Source organism: Eleginops maclovinus, chromosome 18 (genome assembly GCF_036324505.1).
Source record: "Eleginops maclovinus isolate JMC-PN-2008 ecotype Puerto Natales chromosome 18, JC_Emac_rtc_rv5, whole genome shotgun sequence".
Taxonomy (NCBI): Eukaryota; Metazoa; Chordata; class Actinopteri; order Perciformes; family Eleginopidae; genus Eleginops; species Eleginops maclovinus.
In genome coordinates this window covers 16298118-16320207 of record NC_086366.1, presented here as the reverse complement: position 1 = coordinate 16320207, position 22090 = coordinate 16298118, and the positions used below count along the sequence as shown (strand labels likewise).

At 40.4% G+C, this 22090-nt stretch overlaps 1 protein-coding gene across 1 annotated transcript in view; it reads left to right on the top strand.

The window, feature by feature from the left end:
• The window catches only part of dph1 (diphthamide biosynthesis 1), a 47170-nt gene extending 41863 nt beyond the window's left edge, over positions 1-5307 (top strand). The window contains exons 10-12 of the mRNA XM_063907620.1: positions 1567-1645; positions 4079-4213; positions 4537-5307. Of these exons, the coding sequence (XP_063763690.1) occupies positions 1567-1645; positions 4079-4213; positions 4537-4617 (295 nt within the window). The 3' untranslated portion in view covers positions 4618-5307. The remainder of the gene's footprint in view (positions 1-1566; positions 1646-4078; positions 4214-4536) is intronic.
• The last annotated feature ends 16783 nt before the right edge of the window (positions 5308-22090 follow it).

Genomic DNA, 22090 nt, shown 5'->3' with positions numbered 1-22090 from the left:
TGCTTTATTAATCACCCTCTCTCTTTTAAGCATCTGTTCTTTAGAGTCACACATACATACAGTACACGTGTATACACAAATGTGTGCCGTCACAAATGGCAGCTGTAAAACTGTAATTTGTTTCTCTGCGTTTCTTTGGGAAGCTGTTTTGATACATGCGTACTGTTTTGCTCCTTAAATGGCTCAAGTTATGAATAGGCACTGATAGACTTCAAGTTCGTATTTCAGATTCCACTTCTCCATCTCAACTTGTCATGTGTGAGGGGATTTGTGCACACTGACTCAGTTTTGCTGTCAAATAAGAAAGATGAATAATAATTCACACTTTTGGCGGGATACGTTTTATTTGAAGATGAGTAAATGCCATGCGTTTGCCCAGGGGGGGGTTGGAATATTTATGTCAGAGAAAGCAGAGGGGAGCGAGAGTCAGCGGTGCAATCAATTCTGCAGTTGGGAAATAGTGTAAAAGTTGGGAAATGAAGAATAGACAGATGGGGATTTTGACGCAGTAGCGTACACATGTAAGTATTCAAGCATATTTTCCTTGCTTTCCATATGCTGCTGTCCCTTTGATTATCCTCAAAAAGATCTATTGCTTATGACATTTACCTAGATAACTAACGTTATCTCCTGGGCTGTTTTATGAACTGCAATCAATTTCTGATGGAGCTCAATCAGTAGGATTAGGGACAAGGTAGGGTCATCTCCCTGAGTGGAGATGGAGCTGAGGATAGCATTGATCTGTGAAAGCTAACCCCCTTAGCCCCGGCTGTTCCTCTCCGTCTGCATTTTCGCATTGTTCATTTTTCCCCTCCAGCTGTTTACATCCTCCTTATCCCTCTCTCATGCATTTTCCAGAGTAAACATGTTTCTCTCTGCCAATCTTCCTCCTCTCTATTCTCAACCCCCTCCCTCTGTTTTTATTCTTCATTGCTCCATATCTCTGTGTATCTGTATCCTTCTCCTTCTTTTTTTCCTCACCCCATCTCTTTCATACACAGCTCACCCCACACCACCACCACCCTGTCTGCCTGCTATGTAGGCTACCTCCGTGGAGACCGGGCTGGTGCTGCTTTTTTATTCACACTTACCTAACCCAACCCTCTTTTTTTTCACTGCCTTTCTCGTCTTTTCACCTCTGTTCACTTCTGTCTCTGTTTTGCTATTTATGCCTCCTGCAACCAGCGCCCCCCCCTTCCTCTTTCTCTACCACCACCACCTCACTCCCTCTCTTTTTCAGCCTCCCTCTTCCACTGGCTGGCTATGCATTCAGACTGTGTAGCGTGGCTGTCTTTAGAGCTTTCGCAAATCAGGGCAGATCTCTCCAACAGATGCTGGAGATCAGGTGGAGGGATGCTCCCTGCACAAACCGTTGCATCACGTATCCACATGCAGCGAGCAGTAACAGATGTGCCCTGCCTGTCTAATAGGATCGCCATCCCACACCATACACACGCAAATGTGTGTGTAAAATAGAAGCAGTCAGATAGACTGCTTCTATTTTACACACACATTTGCACGTACTGATAGATGCTCATTCAAATGTGTACTTCTTATGCCCTACAGGTGGATCCAGATCGCCTGCCCACGCCTTTCTATTGACTGGGGCTCGGCCTTCTCAAAGCCCCTGCTGTCTCCGTACGAGGTAAACAACATGCACCTTAACGTCTCTCAGCAAGATCACAACTGTCACTCACTTATCAGAGAAGGCTCATGCAATGCATACACACACACACACACACACACACACACACACACACACACACACACACACACACACACACACACACACACACACACACACACACACACACAGACCTTCCTGCTAGTACACAGACACCCTGACAGACATCCTGCTGAAGCCTTCATCAAAGCCCAGAAGATAAGAAAACTAAAACAACATTAAGTGCAGGGGAGGGTTTGTGAGTTTGTATATGATTTATCAAGGCCTGATGTGCTGGAGGATCTGTGCCTGCTGCTCTTCCTCCTTCTTTCCCTCCCTCTATCAATTCTCGACAAAGCACAGTCACACACGTAAAACAGCATCAGCAGAAGACTAGCCCCCCCTACTGGACACACCACCACACACCCCCACCCTCCCACCCCACCCCTGCAGCTGTCTTTTTTTTTAAGGGGGGAGAGATAGATCGGACAGTAACCCATAAAGATCCATTTCAGAGCCATCGTTTGTTTGTGTGCAGCTGCTGAAGCCACTTTGTGATGGGTTTGGCAGTTATGTGCCATTATGTGACTTGGCTGGTTAGCATTTGATTATTTATTAATTTAATGATTTTTTCCTCAAAGCTATGCTACTGATTTGATTCCTAGTGAAATGGTTGCAAGGGGAATTGCCGTCTTGAATATTGCAATGTTATTTGAAATGGTCGCTGTTTTTCTACGACTACACATCTTCGTGCTTCACATGCATTTCAAAATGAGATCATTTCGAGTAATGTAAGCATTCACCTAAGAAGAAAAAGTGATGATTATTGTGTTGTTGTTTTTTCTCACTGCCATCCATAATGGTGGATGCAAAGTCTGAAATGTGCCCCTCTGTAATGAGGAAGGCAGCAATATGTTTCCTTAAGCCTCTGAGAGCTCGCTTTTCTCTTCCTTCAAGTTATTTGGGAAGAATGTCTGTGCATTTAAAAAATATGCACTTGTGTCTGTGTGGTTATGATAATTCTTAATTCACCCCTATCTCAAACCTATGAGTGTTATACGTCTCAGTGCTCTGTGCTTTTCACTGTGGCATTTCCAATGAAGATAAAGAGGGACAAGATGGAGAGAGCAAGGAGAAGGGTGGAGGGTGAGGGGGGGCAGCAGCATTTATTTTCAGTGCTCTCATGTTATATTTATAGTCAATAAGACACACTTGGCTCTTCTGTCAGAGCAGGGATTAGCAAGAGAAGCTAGCTTTCTCAGAGAGAGGTGGTTGGTGTGAGAGGGGGAGAGGAGGAGAGCAGTGGGTAAAAGCTAAAGAAATGAGAGGCGCGTGGAGGCAGAGGAGAGGAGACTTCGGCAGAAGAGGTTCGGGGAAAGGAAAGGCAAAAAAAATATGATGAAAGATTTATCCTAGTATGGGAATTGAGTTGAGCTGCTTTTAATAGCTAGATATGAAGAAGGAAAGTTGTGTTATTATGTGTTATTCCTGAAAGGTACATGCATCAGATATACACTACGTTTCACATTTTTGTGCATATATTCACATACGGGAGGTTGACGAATCTCCACAAACTTAATTTGTGTTTCTATTTTGCAGCAAGAAAAAAATGATGTCTCTATCTCTACTTCTTTCGGAGTGTTGTCTTTCAGTATTTAAGGAAGCAGCCAGGATAAAGGAGAAAACCACCTTGTCAGTGATGGTTCACACCATTTTAACAAAATGAACTACAGCGACTACAATCAGAAACAGTGATGAATTGTTTGCCAGTGGAATAACGATGTTATCCTTTTCAAGCTGCATTTTTTATTTTTCCCTTGAACTGAACTCTGTTATGCGTCAAATTACTCTCATCATGTTTCCAAACATTTTTCAAACGATTCCAAATTGTGTGATGCTGAAGATCTCACTAGCTTAGAAGATGAATGAGAAGTTGGAAGGATGAGTAAATGAACAATCAAATGATTTGTTCTTTCATTCAGCACGCTTATTTATTCATCTGTTCAGGCATTCAGCTGCTCATTGTTTCATCAAGAATCAATATTCACAGTCACTTGTCTTCCATATGGAGCCGGCTGCACTTATGTCACTGCACTGTCATGCCTGTGCTGCTGTTGCTCCCCTCTAACAGCTGTTGTGTCATGCAGTGCAGCTGCATAGGGATAACATGACAACTCCGCCTGTTATCCAAGCTTAATATTATGACACCTGTCTTGTCTGTTGCGACTACTCACCGCTGTGTGGTTTCCTGCAGCTGCTTTGCCCAAAATCTGCAAATAAACTCATAGATAACAGGAAGGAAAAAAACAGCAGAATCATGTACTTTCATTCAAGTGGGTTAGTGTTTCACTTGACGGCTCCTTGTTCTTTTTCATGTTTACAGTCATTGTGATTATCCTTCTCACTATTTCTCAGGCAGCTGTGGCTCTACAGGAGGCTTCCTGGAAAGAAGTCTACCCCATGGATTTCTACTCCAATCACAGCCAAGGCCCGTGGACGCCCAACCACCCAAACAACCAACCTGTGCGGCCCACGCGCAGACAGACTCAGGTGAGCAGGGGTGGAAGATAAAAGACTGAATGATAGATGGAAATAGAGCAGGGGAGGGTGAGGAACAGCATCACACAGCATGTGTTTGAAGGTTTTTATCAACATGTCACCACACTGACACCCAGTGGCGCAATGGCAACAGGACATTAATCTGAACATCTCTCTTAAAGGCGTGGCTGTGACCTTGACCTTGATCATAAATGTTCTCATTTGTTTGAAAGAAAATCAAAACTTTATGGTAAAACCAATACTACCACTGAAATGTGTAAGGAAGGTGCTGTTGTTTTTCCAAGTGTTAATGCTTTGCCACTTCCTGCCTGCAGAAACAAGCCTCGGAGCCAGTCCTTTCTACCAAGCAGTGTAATGAGGGCCGGTGCGCCCCCTGTGGCTGTCAAGGGGAATGAGCTCCGCCTTTGACTGGTCTCGTGCCTGTCAGTCTTTCTGACTCTGCTCATTGCTGGAAGGGGAGAGTGGTATTTGTTCAGACAGACTATCAGCAAGCAGAGCTAAAGCCAGAGAAGCCCTCAGCCACTCCTCGAATGGATTACCAGCCATAAATAATCCCTCATTTTACAGCACAGCAGATCCAACCAAATTTGTTGCTCATATTCACATTTCCTACACGTGTTTCGAGTGAACACAATTGACTGAGAGAACTGCTTGTTTATTTGAGGTCAGGGTTTGATCATGTGAGTCACATTCACATAAAGGAGCTGCTCTCTGCTGTGCAAAAGAAAGTGCTTTTCTTCCTGCACAATCAGGGCAAATATGTGGGCCTTTCTGTAATTGTTGGAGAGAGAGCGTAGGATGACCTTGAGTTTGTTATATGGAATCAAAGCGTTAATGTGGGAGGATTTAGTCAAATGCTATTCACATGTCCTTGTATAAAGCACAGTATATTATCAGACACTTCAAAATGTCCCTCAACGCTATGCTTCAAAGATAGTCAGACATATTTTAAGAAGCACTTTATTTGATGTACAAAATGTGACTTTTCACTACTAAATGTGTCTAGTGAAAGTGTAATGGCTTGACCTTGTTTCTCTGTCCTGCTTTTTCTAGTCAAACTCTGAAACAATAAATCAGAAATGTAACCTTGCTTCCTGTGTGATTGTTTTTGATAAACGCAAAGCCATGTTGAAGCGATGGGTCTGTTTTCAAGCATGCGCAGTGCTAGTCACGACTACTCTCAATCCTCATTATTTATTTATGGCGTAGTCTGTCAATAAATAAATAAACCCTCTATTGCTGTTGGACTGCATCAGCAGAAAGTGATTGACAGCAGCGCTCCTTGGGTCCTCCAGATGATCCCGAGAACTTGTAAATCTCCCCAAGATTGCAGCACATTGTCTCAGGTGAGTATGATCTTGTGTGAGTTTTATTTGATGACAACTAGGCTTCTCTCGTCATATCCCCCCTACATTCCACCATAGTATCTCCTTGGCAACCGAGGCCAGTCCCGCCAGATGTCTGTCTCATGATGTGTCTCACATGCCCCACTAGTGGCTGTTTTTTTTTTTTAACCGCTCACTATTTGCTACGAAAGTGTGTGATGCGACCAAGAATAAATTATTGGGCGGCAGAGCTGTTTCGTTGTTTGATTTATTTTTTGGCACACTCTGCCAGGGGGAAAGGGGGAAGAGGTTTATGAAATCCTCTCCGCTCTCGTTATAAAGTGAATGATTTTGTTTTTCTTAAAATATTAATTACTTTTTCAGCTGAACATCAGTGAATGAGGATATATTTAAGAAAATATCCTAGCTGGCAGACATACATTTTGTGAGACTTTTTTTGACAAATACGGTATTATAGGGTATTGAAATTGTTGTAATTAAAGTCCAATAGGACCTTATTATATTGCTCAAAATATGAAAGAACACTACCCGGACTACAGAGATCAGACTGAATATAATCAGTTTTTGTGTGTACTGTAAATATTATCTGAACATCTCGCTCTCATTTCTCATCTCCTTTTTCATAGATCCATGTTGAAATATAACAATAGCACTACCAAATGTTTTCTCACATTACACATGCATGTTCATGTATTGATATATGATATTTTTACAGGATCAAGATAAAAAAGCAAAATGGTGGGGTTGCACCAAACCTACTTCAATAAAAGTGCATTTCTGAGCAGTTTGATGGGACTCTTTTAAAGCATGTTGTGGTTGGATTTGGACCAGAAAGTTAATGAGGCTCTGATTCCACAGAGCTGTTTAGCTTTGCCTGCCACAAACAGACGGCTGAGTGAGTGATGCCATATCTCTTCTGATTCACCACCAGCTATGCAGGGAGCTGGATAGCCACTAGGTAGCACTGTTTGCATAGCAGTTTGCAACCCTGTAAGGCATTCAAGTCATACATTTTTCACTGTGGAAAGGCTGTGCTGGGCATGGCAGAGTGAGAGTGGTAGTAGGCAGGATGCATGAACCCAGCATACGTCTGTAACTGGTTTGCGTAATTCTTTCCAGATGTAGTAGGAATGTGTTTCACGCTCTTTCGTCCTCCTTGGCATCCCATCTCTTCCCTTCTCCCCTGCACAATGCCAGCTCTCAATGCGGAACCCAGTTTTTTCGTCCAGCTCAATGTGATATGACTATACCCTAACATTATGGTTAGCTCTTTGCTATGGGTGCCCCAGCACTTGTTGGTGTACGCCAAAGCAATGTGTCACATGACTCAAGAGGCAACACCCTTAACAACCTCACATCATCCACTATCAGGAGTTGTTAGTTTACATTACACATGTTCAGTAAATATGAACTTTTCTGCCTGTGGCTTCGTCTGGTACCTGAGAGCCGATAAAATATGTCAGCCCCAGAAATGTGTTTTGTTGTTTATTTCCCTGAGCAGCTAAAGTCTGTCTCTCCCTGTCCTTGTCTGCACCTTCCCTCATGTCCGGCAAATTCACAATAATCCTGTGTAAATTCATTATTCCAGTCTTTTTTATCATAGGGTTTATTTGTTTATCATGTGTTTTTTTTTTAAGTATTATTAATGCATTTAAATTCTGAAAGGAAACCAGGCAGGGGTGGAAAGACAAACATTTTGAAATAGCTTTTATGACTCATGGCACTACAACACAAATAAACAGAAGAGGAGGATATTTGTTTTGCGAGTTTGTTTTTTCATTTTATTTTATTCACATCAGTTTTTGAAGCAGCGTGTTTGACATCAGAAAGCTACGTGTGTGTGACTTAGGCTGTGCTGGGGACGAATAGCAGTACCTGAGGGCATGTATATAACACTGAGTGAATACATTTTTCATTTTTTCCCCTGGACATGTAACAGAAATGACATCAAGAGAATACTGCTTTGGTTCAACTCTGTTAAGAGTTTTATTTGAGTGTGCTATGTGACATTGCATGTGCGATTTCCATTTCAGAAGAAGGGCATTGGTAGAACAGCTCATGTTGTCTGTGTGCAAGCTGTTTCTGAATGTTTTCACTGAACATTTTTTGAAGAGGCATGATGAACAAAGAGCTGGTTTTAGCAGTTATACTATATTTTACGTCATGTGTTACTCCAAAAGCAGCTGGTTCTTCAGTGAACAGGGACTATAGGGGTCTGCTATGCATCAGGTCTGAAATACAAGAAAGAGAGTAAATGTGGCCTTTTTACTTTATAAAGCATATGCAACAGGTCCATTAAAAGGAGAATTAGACTGATGTGAGGACTTGTATTCATGTTTAAAACAGTTTGATTCCAATTGTTTCTTTAATTTGGTTTAACTTTAATCCTATCCCCCTAGTGGAAATTAGCAGCTAAGTGCGTAACAACCCCTTGATCTGCATCCCTTGTGGAAATTTGAACAACAAATGATTATGTTCAGAGGCTGCTGACTGTGTGTGAGTGGGAGAAAAGATTCCTGGGCGGCCAAACAGCAATGTGAAGGAAGGTTGGTAGAAGGTTGAGAAGGAGGTTGAATAAGTGGTGTAAAGAGATGACTAATTATGCGTGGGAGGTCAGCATGTCCCTGATCATCCAGCCAAGAGCCACCCCAGCACAGGGCTGTGACAAAGTCACCTTCTTCCAGCCATGGATAGTGAGCGTTTTCCTGTCATGCTGTGATCTTCAGTTATTCATTATTTTAGTCCTTTATACTCTGTTTAGTAGAAAAGGGTGCATGTGATTACTGATTTTCTTTTATTGCTCTAACATTAGTGTGAAAGCCATTCAAAGCCATTAAAACCTTAAAAAATTGTGTCAGTCTGAAAGTCTTCAGGGTTGAGGAAGCTAAATAATTGTTTGATTTATTATTATTTGACTTGCCTTTTACTCAAACTAACCATCAATGATTAGCCGATTGACATGACAAACTTTTCAAATGAGCAAAATCAATACTCATTGTGTATTGACTGGAATTTCTTAACAAATCAGGCAGATCATTTCAACCCACTAAACTTCTGCTGAGCTCTGCAACCTTTTATTATCCAAAACCAAGAGATCATCCTGTACGGACGATATAATGTTACTTAAAGCTTTTTGCAAAAGACAATATCATGCTAATGATCAGGTCCTAGATATTACTGGTAAATACAGACCCTCTCTAAATGATACATTTTTATATAATTAATTTAGTGTCATTTAAACTCAAGTTGGTTAAAACATGGAGGACATTGACAGTGGTAGATACATGGCTCTACACATATGACTGCACGTCATTTGAGCAGCTTACTGTGTGTCTACTGTATGTGAGCTGATAATAAGACATATCGATGTGTACGAATACTCAAATGATGATCAGTTGTAGTTTTTGTATCAGCACCCCCAGATTTAATTTCATTGTAAAGAATCAGCAAGACAATGATCCAAATGCAGATTCACCTTACATTTTAATAATAGTCATTATTTATCATTTTATATTATTTCTGATTATTTCCATATTAATGCAAACTTGGCAACATCATAATGTTTTGTATAACATATCTTTTTAAAAAGTTCCAAAAAAGACATGAGGTCATGTTTCAAATGCTTTCCTTGACTTAAAGACATCTAATGCCATGCCAGTGGTGTGTTATAATCATAAAGATACTTTTGGTTAATGAAATGTAATTAATATTCATAATTATAGTTTATGAAGTTATCATGGGCTCATTGAAGGTGTAACTAAATATTTTATAGTGAAAGTAAAAGGTGTAACACACACACCATAAAATATTTTAGATTTTTCCAAGATATTTAATCCAATTCTTGTTTTTCCTCTATATTCTCAGGTAGAGAGGAGATAAACCTCACTTCGTCAGTGCTTCTCTCTCTCTCTCTCTCTCTCTCTCTCTCTCTCTCTCTCCCCCTCCCCCTCTCTTTCCCTCTCTCCCTGATAAACCAGGACAGTCAAAGGAATCCCTCCTAACTGCCATAACATAAAAGCTGTGATACACGTCGCCTCTCAGGGCAACAGGCCTTTACAGTGAGGTAGGAATTGTATATAGCTTTGTTCAAAGTGTACATAGTACAATTGTTTCTTTACTTATTTTTTAATTAAAAAAAACATATTCATGTTCATTTCAATGATGGATAACATATACGATATTGTGGCTCAAGTGTCACAGAAATATTAAATATTCTATAGATTCAGCCGCTCCTTTTTTTTATTTTTACACAATATAATTTTCTACATGATATCCCAGGGTTGAACTTTTTTTATACATTCGAGCCAATTGTGTTAGTGTTTCCCATTGTGAAGTGTTCTAAGTACATCTAAGCCACTTGAGAAAAATTCATCAAAGAAAATGTTTAATTGAGCCCCATATAATGTCATTGACCTATCATTGGACCTACTTGTTTAGGCACTCAATAAACAGCTTGAACTTTTGTCAGTATTATTGGAAAACCTCTGCACAATGCTTTGCTGCACATGCTACAGTACCGTACATCTTCCTCTTTATCGCTGAACCTTGTCTCATGATTTACCTCATGCAATGTGTTGTTGCTGAGTAAGAGACAAACAGCAATAGTTACTTGAATCATGAAAATCTAATTCATGTTGATCTCACACAGCTATGTGGCCAATTACATGAAAGAGTGCATGTGCTGCTAGAAAGGAGTTAAGCATGGGAATCTTACAGTGCAGAGAAAATAGAAAAATCTATAAGGCCCCCTCACCCAGAGAATAAGTACAGCCTCAGGATGAGGTTTTGATTTGTGTGATGTATTATTCAAAGTATTTAGTTAACCTGCACATCGATGTTGGCCAAGCTGCTGAAGTGTCCTTGAGCAAGATATTGAACCCAGGCTTAAAGCTTTGAGGCCCCAGCTTTCGCTTTCTTGTTAAAAAAAACAATTCAAATCATCAACAAAGATACAAAGTCTCATTGGTTCATGATTATTCAGTTTATTGATAGAAATTGATACATTACATAGGTACAGTTCAACCCTTCTTAGCAGTGAAAGGAACTTTTATAAGAAGTTGACTTACCCTGCTATAGTATATCCCCCAGAAGAGCAGTTTCAGATTGTTCCCTAAACTCTTCTCCTGGCCGGAGCAAACTAGTTTTCATCAGGACTGGAAAGGTAGCCTTTGCCAATGCCTGACACTGCTCTTCTGATAAAACTTAAGAACCAGCTACTTTATTCCTCATGTCAAAGATTATTCCCTCCTCCAGGATATGCAATACTGTAAAATGTATTTTTAAAATGTACAGCAGGACCGTCAAGATGTTCAAATACTTTTTCCTCAATGTTAACATCTTTGATATGCAAGGATTCCTATTTCTGTGTGTTTAAATGATGTTCAGGTTCATAGAGTTCAGTTATACATGTTATATTTATGCAGCCAGCCTCTTTGCCATTTATTCGTTTAAAATATTCTGTACATCCTGTACACCAGAATTACGTTTATTTTTTAACTATTCTTTGAATCTACTGAACTACATAAATGATTCACTCAATATCAAGTTCTGTAGAATATGCTTTAGTTACATTATTGATGGGATTAAAACTCATTTGCTGCAATTTTTTTACACATTAATGTGCTCACTTTCCTCATTCTGATTCTGACATGTCCAGAGGGTACTTTTTTCAAACTCTTTTGCACCACTCTTGTTCAGATGTGTGTTTTGCCCCCTAGCGACCATGGCTGTAGACTGTTACCAGTGGTGCTGTTGCTACAGTAACAATCTAATGCCACGGTCACCATGGAGACAGCAAGAGAAATATGATTGGCTGTGGTACTCACTGACGTCCTCGGTGGTTTGATGATGTTGGTGATGCAGGCTTCAGTAGTGCTGGGCTCCGAGAGGAAACTTCATACAGTATAGCAGCTTCTCCCCACTCCTCTTACAGTCACAGAGGTGGATTTCATCAGCAGAGATTTGCCAGACGTCAGTAGCCATGACTGTAGACTGTTACTGTACTTTGGAGGAGTTTTAGCAGTAAGCAGTCTAGAGCCAAGGTATTGATGCACTGACTGTGTAGTATATACAGAGTGGATGTTAAATGAGGCTGCAGGGTAAGACAGCACAGCCGGAACATGCTGAGGAGAAGGTGTAAGGGGGGGGGGGGGGGATGCAGAGTGAGAGAAACACCACGATGTTGCCCTTTGACCAACAATTATATGGCATCTATGATTGCTTTATATAAACAAATGAAGTCGTGAAGTGCTAAGGAAAGCAAGCTTTTTAGTGCTCTTTACAGTCCCCTCGCATATATCTGTGGTGCACTATACAGCCATTAGCCAAAATCTGATTATATACTATGACACAGTGCTCACAGTAGCATAGCCTTTCCTGGCAGTGGCCTGAGGCTATGTGTGGCCAGACTGGTGGTTACATAGTCCAATTGTTGTGTTGGTATTATTGATTTCCATGCCGATTATCTATGAGTCAGACACAGAATATGGCCAGACCGGAGCACAGGGTGCCTTATGCAAGCTCAACTGAGTAACTCGGGGAATGACGTCAGCAGACCGGAAATTTGAGCACTCATCCTATGTTATATTCTGGCACTTTGAAGCTGTGTAGAGTAGTTGTGTATGTTATTTATTTGACTATTGCTCTTGATGATCTAGATGGGGATGATGGGGATGAAGAAAGGGAAAGGACCACTGTAAGTGTGGAAGTACAAAAGTTGTGTCAAAAGAGATTTCTTCTATTAGTACTCACATTTATTCTTATGGGGCTCTCAATTATACTTTTCAAAAAGTGTCACAAATCTTAAATCTTAAATCTTAAAAGTAAACCAGTTCGTTTTTTGACAGTATGGTGTGATGCTGTCCATGGTGCTGACCGGAAAAAACCTGCTGCTGTGTGCGAGCCGTAAATATCTCTAAAGATGCTCCTCTCTATTTGTAAGAGACATGTTCAGTAGAGGTCAGAAAGTTGTATATGCATATAATTCCACAGCTAGCGAGCTATAAGCAATTAAGTAAATTCATAAGAGATGTGCCCCATGGTAACAAAATGCTCTGTATCATATCAAACATCTACTTAATATTGTTTCCTGTACAAAGACATCACCTATATGTCACTGACTGTATGGAAATAAATCAGTTAAGCCTGGTTTTTAGGCTTTCTGTAAAATAAATCTGCAGCTTCAGCATAGTTCATCAAAATCTTGATTAAATGAAGCCCCCATGCTGGTCAACCCATATACCTTGTTCAGCACCATGGACAGCGGTAGGCAGTTTTCTAATGCAGCTGCTGGTCTTTTCATCTCTTTAAAATATCTTCAAAAGAGTGTTGCTGGTCATTTTGATGCCTCTAGTTATTTGTCAGTGCTGTGCCAAGTTGTTTAGTGCCACTGTAAATATGGCCTGAGCAGTTGGACATCAAGGCTAAAACACAGTGGTACAGGTTATTGAACCACACTCATTGTGATTCTGGTCATAGCCCCCTCCAGGAGTTGCACTGAGGAGTTTTCTTCAGACCCCCGGGCCTTCCCAGCCCCTCACCCCTCTCATCTTCTCCGCCTCTCACCCCTCTCATCTTCTCCGCCTATGCACATCGCAATGCAGGTTGTAGACGTATAGGCGCCTCGCACTGTGTCTTTAAGCCATCTGACGGCTGATTGGGAGTCGTATGCATGTGCGCAGGAATGACGCAAAATTGACTTCATCTCAATAACGCGTCACGATGTCATCTCAACATGAAAAAAACTGGGGAGAACAGCTTTGCCTGCCAATAGAGGAATAATAGGTCACTTTTTTGAAAGTAGGTCTTTCCACCGATGGGTACATACCGTACATCGTTACAGTGATGGATTCATACACTATACGGTTGATTGTGTGATGTGTGTTTTGGTTCAGCTTAACACTAACAAGTGACACATGCATACATGTTTTCCTATTCCATTCTGACTACACGCTTTAGTTTTAGCTGTGTTAGGTATTAATAAGTCTAAAAGGCACTTCGGTATCACACCCACAAAAGCTAACGGATACACTAGAGTGGAAAAAAAGAAATCAACGGTATGTCGTGATTCGCTCACTGTGCACTGGGATGCAGCCTGGTTAACATGCAGTCAGTGCAGCCTACACCCTACAAGACATTTCCCTCCTTTTTTCACAGTTGTCACTGCCCATGTGCGCCAAAGTGACTCACACTGCAGTAACTTCCAGCCGCTGTGATCTACCGTAGATTGAAGAAATGGCACGCAGAAGGAAATTTCAGTAAAGAAAAAGAGTGAGCTTACACAAGCTTTACCTTGGTGTGATTTATTGCTACACGCGGATCAAGACAGCTGTTGTAATCAAAATGTGTAAAAGACAAAAATGTGGCTCAATGAAAAGGATAACTTACCTCTTTGGTCTTGTTTGGTCCAGCGGAGATTTCTTCAGTTTACGACTTGATCAAAACTGTAAAGAAAGATTCACCATTTCCCACCTGCTCAAATATTAACTTGATGGCGCCACATAATTTATTATAGGATATTCTCATCCTACTTAACCTTATCGTCAGCCTCAGTGCGTAATTTTTGCCCGAATTAGCTAGATCTTGTAATTGTTTTTCAATGTTGCTTCTCGCTCTAGCACCTCGGTATCTCATGAAATTCAGCGGGCTGTCCCGGCGATCTGCTCTTATAGACATCCCGTAGTACTAGTAATGGAGATGGGAGGGGACACTCATTCATTCAGAAGCATCACCTACATGGACGATGTACGTGGACTCTTACGTCATCGAGGAAATTCAGTCAACAGGAGGACGCGCAGGGTTCCGCGAGGGGAGGAAGAAAGTCGGGGGAAAGGAGAAGGAAGCATGACGGGCTGAGGAGGAAGTGTGTAGGAGTGTTGGGGACAATCTTTGGCTTTGTATTCGGTATAGTAATGTTGCATTGTCATGCTCGTTTAAATCAAGCGGATTAAATGCCCCCAGGAAGTTGCGTTATAAGTATGTGTCACAGGAGGAAGCAGGAAAAGTTTACCTGAAAATATGAGTCACCTGGACCCTCCTGTGGTTGTCTTATGAAACTGTGTGTCAACTTGACAAGACTGTATATGCCTGTGTGTTTGTATTGGCTTGATGATCAGTAAGCACTTCCTTCTTCTTTTTCTTTGTTATTCCCAGATCATCTCTGCAAGGCACCATGGAGCTGTGGGACTCCACTTTAGCTCCTCCATCTTGCCTTTGAAAGGGGTAGTCCATTACAGTTTGCAGCACAGACTACTTACTACAACCAAACAAACTCAATTAAATCCTCCATTCATGACATCCTCTTATAATATGTAAAACAACCTTTCCATTACAAACGTGAAGTCTCTAACCTTATAACATCATCACAGTTACTTTCTCAGACTAAAGAAACATGAGAAGCAGTGGAAAACAAATACAAAATAAATGTGTAGTGTTTTTGCCTTAAGCCAGACAGTGGATCTGATCAACTTTGGTCAGAAATCAAAAAGGTTTCAGGATATTAAGAAGCCTGAGAACAGAAGCTCTAGAAAAGAGAGTTATCATTTTGACTAACGAAAATGTTTAACATCTACAGTCCCATTGTGGATTGTTTTGTGAGCCACTTCTTAACTGTTTGCCGTAATGTTTTTAGGAATTTCTCTCTGCAGTCATGTGTGCTTGTTATAGCAGAAAAGGCAAAGGTGTGACTAATATAATTCACCATGGCTCTGTTCTCTCTATGTGTACGGTAAGCACAACAGTGCTTAAATAACATCATCAGTTACACCTATGCCTAACAAGTATTATTGTCTGGTTTAACAAAGATCTTTGGACTTTAAATTAAATAAAATGTGTCTCTTTTGGATAATAAATTCATTGTTTGTTAGGGAAAAATTCATGATTAAGTCATTACCAGGAGCTCACCATTATCATCGAGTTCAATAGTTTATGCAGTAAAGGAATAAAATGACCCGCATAACAGATTGTTGTGCCTTAGGTGTCAGTTTCACACACAGTTGCAGGGTCTGCCAGTTTGGAATAACGATTCTGCAAATAGAAACATGTATGACCCGAAACTTTAAAGGAACAAATTGTCACCTTGCTCCCTCCCTCACTCACTGTCGTCAAATCAAACAAATACTTTTGACACTTAATTTGCCTGGCAGATTACAGATTTAGTTTGACTCCATATTGTGTTAGTGAGATAAAAAATTAGATCTCTACGGTGTGTATCATTGGTACACTTTAAAATGTAATTTAAATCAGTGGTTCTTGAGGTTATGTTAGGGGTCACAGGATGATACAGAATTAATGTGTTCCCCTTTTTTCTTAGTTAATTATTTATGTTATATATCAATTATAATAAAAATAAAAATAAAATTTGAAAAGGAGACATAAAACTGTTAGGGTCTCACTTACCAAAGGGGGTGAGATTTAGAGATGCACTGGACTTCCTAAACCTTGTTTCCAAGCTGATGTACAGTATGACTATAAGGGTAAATACAAGGTAAGCATCCAGCACACTAAAAGTGACGATCATGATAATACTTTGGAAACATATTTCTGTCCGTCAGGTCTTTTTCCTGTTTCTCCACATTCTTCTCCCTTTCTCATAGGTGCTGTTCTCTGAATGCCTGCTGATGGCTGTTTTTCTACGTGTGAATGTATAACTGAGAAAGCTGCAGCTAACGGAAGAGGGAGAGAGCGCTAGCGATGATTCACTTGTCTGGTGTAAGCAGGAGAGCGACAAGGAGGAGGATCATTGAATAACTACCTCATATAAAAAGTAAGACTCACACAGAATGGGCTGATTAACAAACACTATATACATAATTATAATGAAGAATGGCATCACATGGTGTTCAGAGAAAATAGCTGGCCATTGGCACACTACAATTTGTGTTTGACAGGAAGTTCATGGAGCTCTTAAACCTGTTTTATTTATTTTAACTGTATGTTCAGGGCAGCTGTCTCTTCACTTGTGTTAAATGGGTTATTTTGTGTTCAGGATCTCAATGGGACTAAATAGTGGTTGCTGCAGTGGCCTGGGTTACAATCTGACCAGCTTTTTTTCATATCATCTGCTTTCTCTCTGAGGCTGTTCTAATATTTGACAGCAAAACCCAAACCATAGTCTTTATTAAATTATGAATGAAAATCTTACAAATTATCAAAAATAATTGGGGATTATTTAATAACTGAGCGATTAATCTCGCAGCTCTACTGGATACCGCATGCGTTATTTAATCATTTTTTACATGTAAAATAAACTTGAGGGCAGGCATTGCTGTGCCACTAACAATGAACAACCACCAAAGCTGAATGAATAAACCTTAAAGTGGAAACACATATTTGTATGACACTAACAAAAATGATTCTTAATGTGGTTATACAATGCACAACTTGCAATTTGCTGTATCATGTCAGTTTTTTCATCAGAATCTTTACGGAAGCCATTTACTAAAACTGACTAACTCATTAAACACATGTTGATTGAACATACCACTAATTATTTTAAGATATTAATAATTCAGATTCAGATTTCTTAAAGCTATCGCTTCACCTTCAAATCTCCATCCACATGCTCATTAATTCTCTAAGAGGTCCACAAAGTTATCTTAAGAAGGGCAACCTGACGATGGGATGAGTTATACAAACTAATGAGCCACACATTAATAAGTCATACAGAATCAAAGATAGCGTTGCTCAGTATTCTTACTCGCACAAATGCCAGTACCAGCCATCAGTGCTCTCACAGGGGTGTCATGAATTAAGTATGAAAAAGTAATACGTCACTGGGAGTATAAATCTCAGTGCAGCTCATGTTCATATGCCCATCTCACCCTCCTCTGCCCCTACAATTTCACCCTGAGGCTGTATTTCGCAACTCTTCGCTTCAGATTCTCTCTTTTCTTACATTAGACAGGAACGGTATATCCAGCTCAGCCCCCCTCCCTTGCTTTAACTTCAGTAAAGAATCTGCTCTCCAATGCAGCAGATGCATGTGTCAGAGAAAGAAAAAGACAAGAGACAGGAAGTTAGAGAGAAAGAAAAAAGGAGGGACTGTGGGGATGCCACTTTGATGTCCAGGGAATGTCTTTGTGCACACTGCCTGATTCCTTCTGTCATTTCTATCCCACCGATGATGCTCCCCACTCCTATATTTAAATTATCTTGCAATCCTCCACACTCCTCCACTCTATTTATTTCTTCATCTCTTCACACTTTTGACCCGTATCTGTACGTTTCTCTGTGCACCGGTTGAACAAGCATGGTTTTGCAGATAGCAAGAAAAGGGGAGAAACCCCACATGGCTCAGTATTCACCTGCAGAGTGCTGCTCCTGCCCCACATTTCTTCCTCCTCCTCACACACAACTCATCAGTATTCTGCCTTACCACTCTTCCCCTTCCCGCTTGCTCCCCCCTCACGTTTTTCCTTCCCACTCAGTCACTCTCTCTCCTTCTTTCTTCTTCTCTGTCCCTCATTCTTCCACCGCTGCATAGTTTTACATGCACTGAGGTGCAACATCGACAATGATTTAGCTTGATTTCCAATCTGCAGCTAGTTAGAACTGAGGGCCTTGAGCCATGTCAACAGTGATGATACAGTACTTGTCAAAATAGGGAATTACTCCTTTCTCAAAGCAAATAAGCCATACAATTAGAGTATTGTTCTCCCTACTTACTGCTGTTTCACATTATTGTTTAAGTATTTCGATGTATATGTATGTTGTTTGCATGCATATTTATTTGGGGGCTGGTATGGTTACAGCATAACTTTCAACAACATTGACATAAAACCCTATCTTCATTCTAACATCACCACTGCTCATGAATCTTTCATCACATCCCCCCTCAGCTCTCCCTCACCCCCTCCCCTTTTGGAAAACCAGTGTTAGTGGGTGAGAATTAATTGAACTGCATCACCCGAAGGCACTTTGATTCCACCAGATGTGACTGTATTTTCACCGGTACAGCAGCTCTGTAGAAGAAAAAGTATTTGAATCTCGTCTGATTGTCTCGTTCTACCAGCCAGTGCATCATAATGCCTGATGTTCACTCCTTCTCTTCTAAGTCAGATGCATCGTGTAAAGTCGATGCTGTCCTGCCTTGTGCGCATGGATACAGTATGTTCGTCACTGATTGTTTAAAGACAGAAGGCTGTCTGATGGAGGTACAGACCTGAAGTCTTCCACTGACTCACTGAGGATAACTCAGGTAAATGTGGATAAAGTCGTCAGTGACTCAGCTGATCACGACTCCGCCAACCAAATACTAAGATCTTAACTTTAGTAAAGCTGCTGTCCTTTTGTTGATACCTTCCAATTATTGGAAACCTTATTTATTTTAATTCAAGTGAATATTTTAGGTTGTGTGTGAATGAGTGCATGTGAATACAGGTCCATAGGTTCCTAGAATGTGATGGGAAGTAAGAAGCGTAGAATCAGTGAAAAACAGCAGTTTTTGATGTGAACCTATTCTCTAAGGGATAGAGAAAAACAGGGGAGGAGGAGCAGGTGATAAAATGGTAGAATGAGAGAATACGTTCTGAATGACACCCAAAAACCTAATGAAATACTGCTGGGACAATTTCTACATATTCTTTCACAGCTTGTCTTGAAAACTAACACATCTTATTTCTCTTATCTGACTGCCTTTTTCTTTCCTACAGTCCCCAGACACTTTCTGTTCATCTTCTGTATGGCTCCCTTTGAGATGTTGCCTTGAATATGCATAACCAGTGCCCCCCTGCTGGATATAAACACACACTGCAAGCCGGAGCTCGTGAAAAATATCGAACTGTCTTTGTCATTCTGTCTCCCAGAAATACATTTAAAATGTATCAGACATGCAATAGCAGCCGGTCTCATTTTCCAACAAAGGCATCTCAACACATCTGTTCTCCTGAACTATAGTTTGATTCAGTCACACCGTGACACCTTAACTATTCCACCCTGGCCTCCACACCTCAGTCTCCCTCTGCCTATCCATCCTTCCCTGAGCCGTCCACACACACTGCACATGACTCATCCAGATGACTCACCCCACTACACCCCCCTCCCTCCCCCACATGCACACGCTCACACATCTTTGTATTATTTCCCCTAGCTAACCTTGACAGAGAAACATAGAGAGGTGCTGGTATTGTAAGACATAGCTGGATATCTGCTTCTTTATGCCACCTCCATGTTTTATATAAGTGCCCCTTGGACCAGACCCAAACATATTAGCATATTTATAAATTTATCAGCAAGCATCACCCTTTTAAAATAGCTTATGTTGTCAAATATACTCTATGACCAAGAGATGACATGACACAGTGTGAATCCTTTTATTAAACCAAAATCAACACTGACACATCACCACATACTTGCAACATCCTGTATACAAATATATATATATATATATATATATTTATTTAAAAGAGGAGAATTAAGTGCCAAGTCTCATGACCAGGTGTATATTGTTCCAAATGATTATTGTTTCGTTCACCTAGGGTTGTATGTTTATGCATCTGTAGCAAAATGTAATTTGGTTACTTTTAAACTGCGTGTATTAAACACTCAAACACATTTCCCAAGTGGAGTTAATTTAAGTTATTATTACAAAAGGTACACTGAGTGGTCTACTTGTATCTCCAGTTTACTTTAGAAGAATGATTATACGTCACTTATTTCTTTCTACATGTTTAGAGATCAGGCCACCAATAGATGTCAGTGTTGGTCTGATCAAATTTTACTGACAGCTCCAGCATGTTTGAACACATCCCTGTCAAAGAAGTCTCCCAATAGGCACAAAGGCACACAGGACACACATACACCTTTTTAAATTAGTTATTCATCTTCTCAGTCCTCTTCTTTTTCATAACTTTGAAAGCTTCAGTCGCTCCACTTTGTTGATGAAGATTTAATAAATGCAGGTTATTGACTTCCTGCGTCCATCTGTTCCATTCAAGCTAGTCTCTGCTGACTTGCATCGATTATGCAGTAACACTATATGTTCAGTTTGAACAACTTCTACGTGATGTGGATACATCTTGCACCATCTCTGTGCTCTCAGCACCTGCAGCAGAAAGCATGTCACTTTCACGCTGATGTATATTTAATGTAACACATTGCAGGTGTATGTTGCTACAGCATGTCATTGTGCCAACTATTGAACTCGCTCCTATTTGGAAAAAACATAAACAAATTCTGTGATAATTGTTTGAAATCGCTCTTAAAAAGTTGTTGAAAAGCGAGTCAGTTTAATTGTACATTCCTGTAGTGACTGTATGGGTTAAGATTGTGGCTCCTAACTGCCATGGGAAGAGCAGATATGGCTGTGATATGAAATGATTTAGAGTTGCAATCTTAACCACTGCTGGTTGGCTGCAGCTCAGGTCACCACACACTCTGGGTGTGTAATCTGTCTCTGGTCAACCTCACACAGGATATGCCAACACACACTCGAAACCCACTGAATGCCTTCCTTTTCCAAATCATACTTTGCAATCTTAGTCAGGGAGGGAGGGTAGAATTTGGTGATATATGCTCATGATTTTTGCCGCACAGTCAAATTTATGGCTTTGTTTGAGTACCATACTGAAACAGAACATGGATCCTCCATTTTAATATGGACAATGGTACATTACTGTGTAAAAAGGCCACTGGAGTTCTACTCGCCCACCCTTCATAGATTTGTAGAGTAGTTTTCCCTTGTAGAAATCATAATCTGGCTTCAAAGTATTCACATTTGATAAGGGGTCCAACATTTTTTCAATACCAGACTTGAAGGGAGTAAAGGACTGGACTTTAAAGTTAAGGTGGGAAATAATGTCAACACGTAGGAGACAAAGTTAAAAAGGCATTGTACTTTAAATATTTACTAGTATGCTGCCTTAGGAGTTCACAGCACTGCATGTGCCTCCTTGTGAGCCCGCACGACATAAGTTTCAATTATGCACATACTGTAGCTCTATGGTGCTACTAGTGGCCATAAACTCCACAAGATACTCTTTAACTTACTATCTAGTAAGCTGAAACATCAGAAAGAAATCCTCAGAACTTCAGATGTTTGAACAGTGGAAATTGATCACAGTTAGATGAAATTAAGGATAAAACCGAAGTTGCTCATGATGATATAGGGCTCTGTTTATTCTACCACTCTTCACAGAAAAGCCCCCCACAGACAAATGACACAATTGACCCATATATTCACTTTTTTCCACTTTAGCAACCTATTCCAAGAAGAATTATTTCACATTACTTTGGCCTTTTCTTCAGCTATTTACAATACGATTTATGTCTCAAAGAATATAAATAAATCATTTTTAAATACAAATTTGGTTGACATTATTAAACATTTTGACCAAAGGCTTTTATGACACAAAAGTAATGTCCTAGAATTAGTTGCAGTTCACACAATTCATAGAGAGAGAACCCCTACGCATGCGGAGGTGTGCACTTATGTGCAGAAAATGCAGCAAATGTGTTGAATAAATAGATATACATTTTTTAAAGCAAATGCATAAGATTTAGTGTATGACTAGAAATGCTGTTAAAA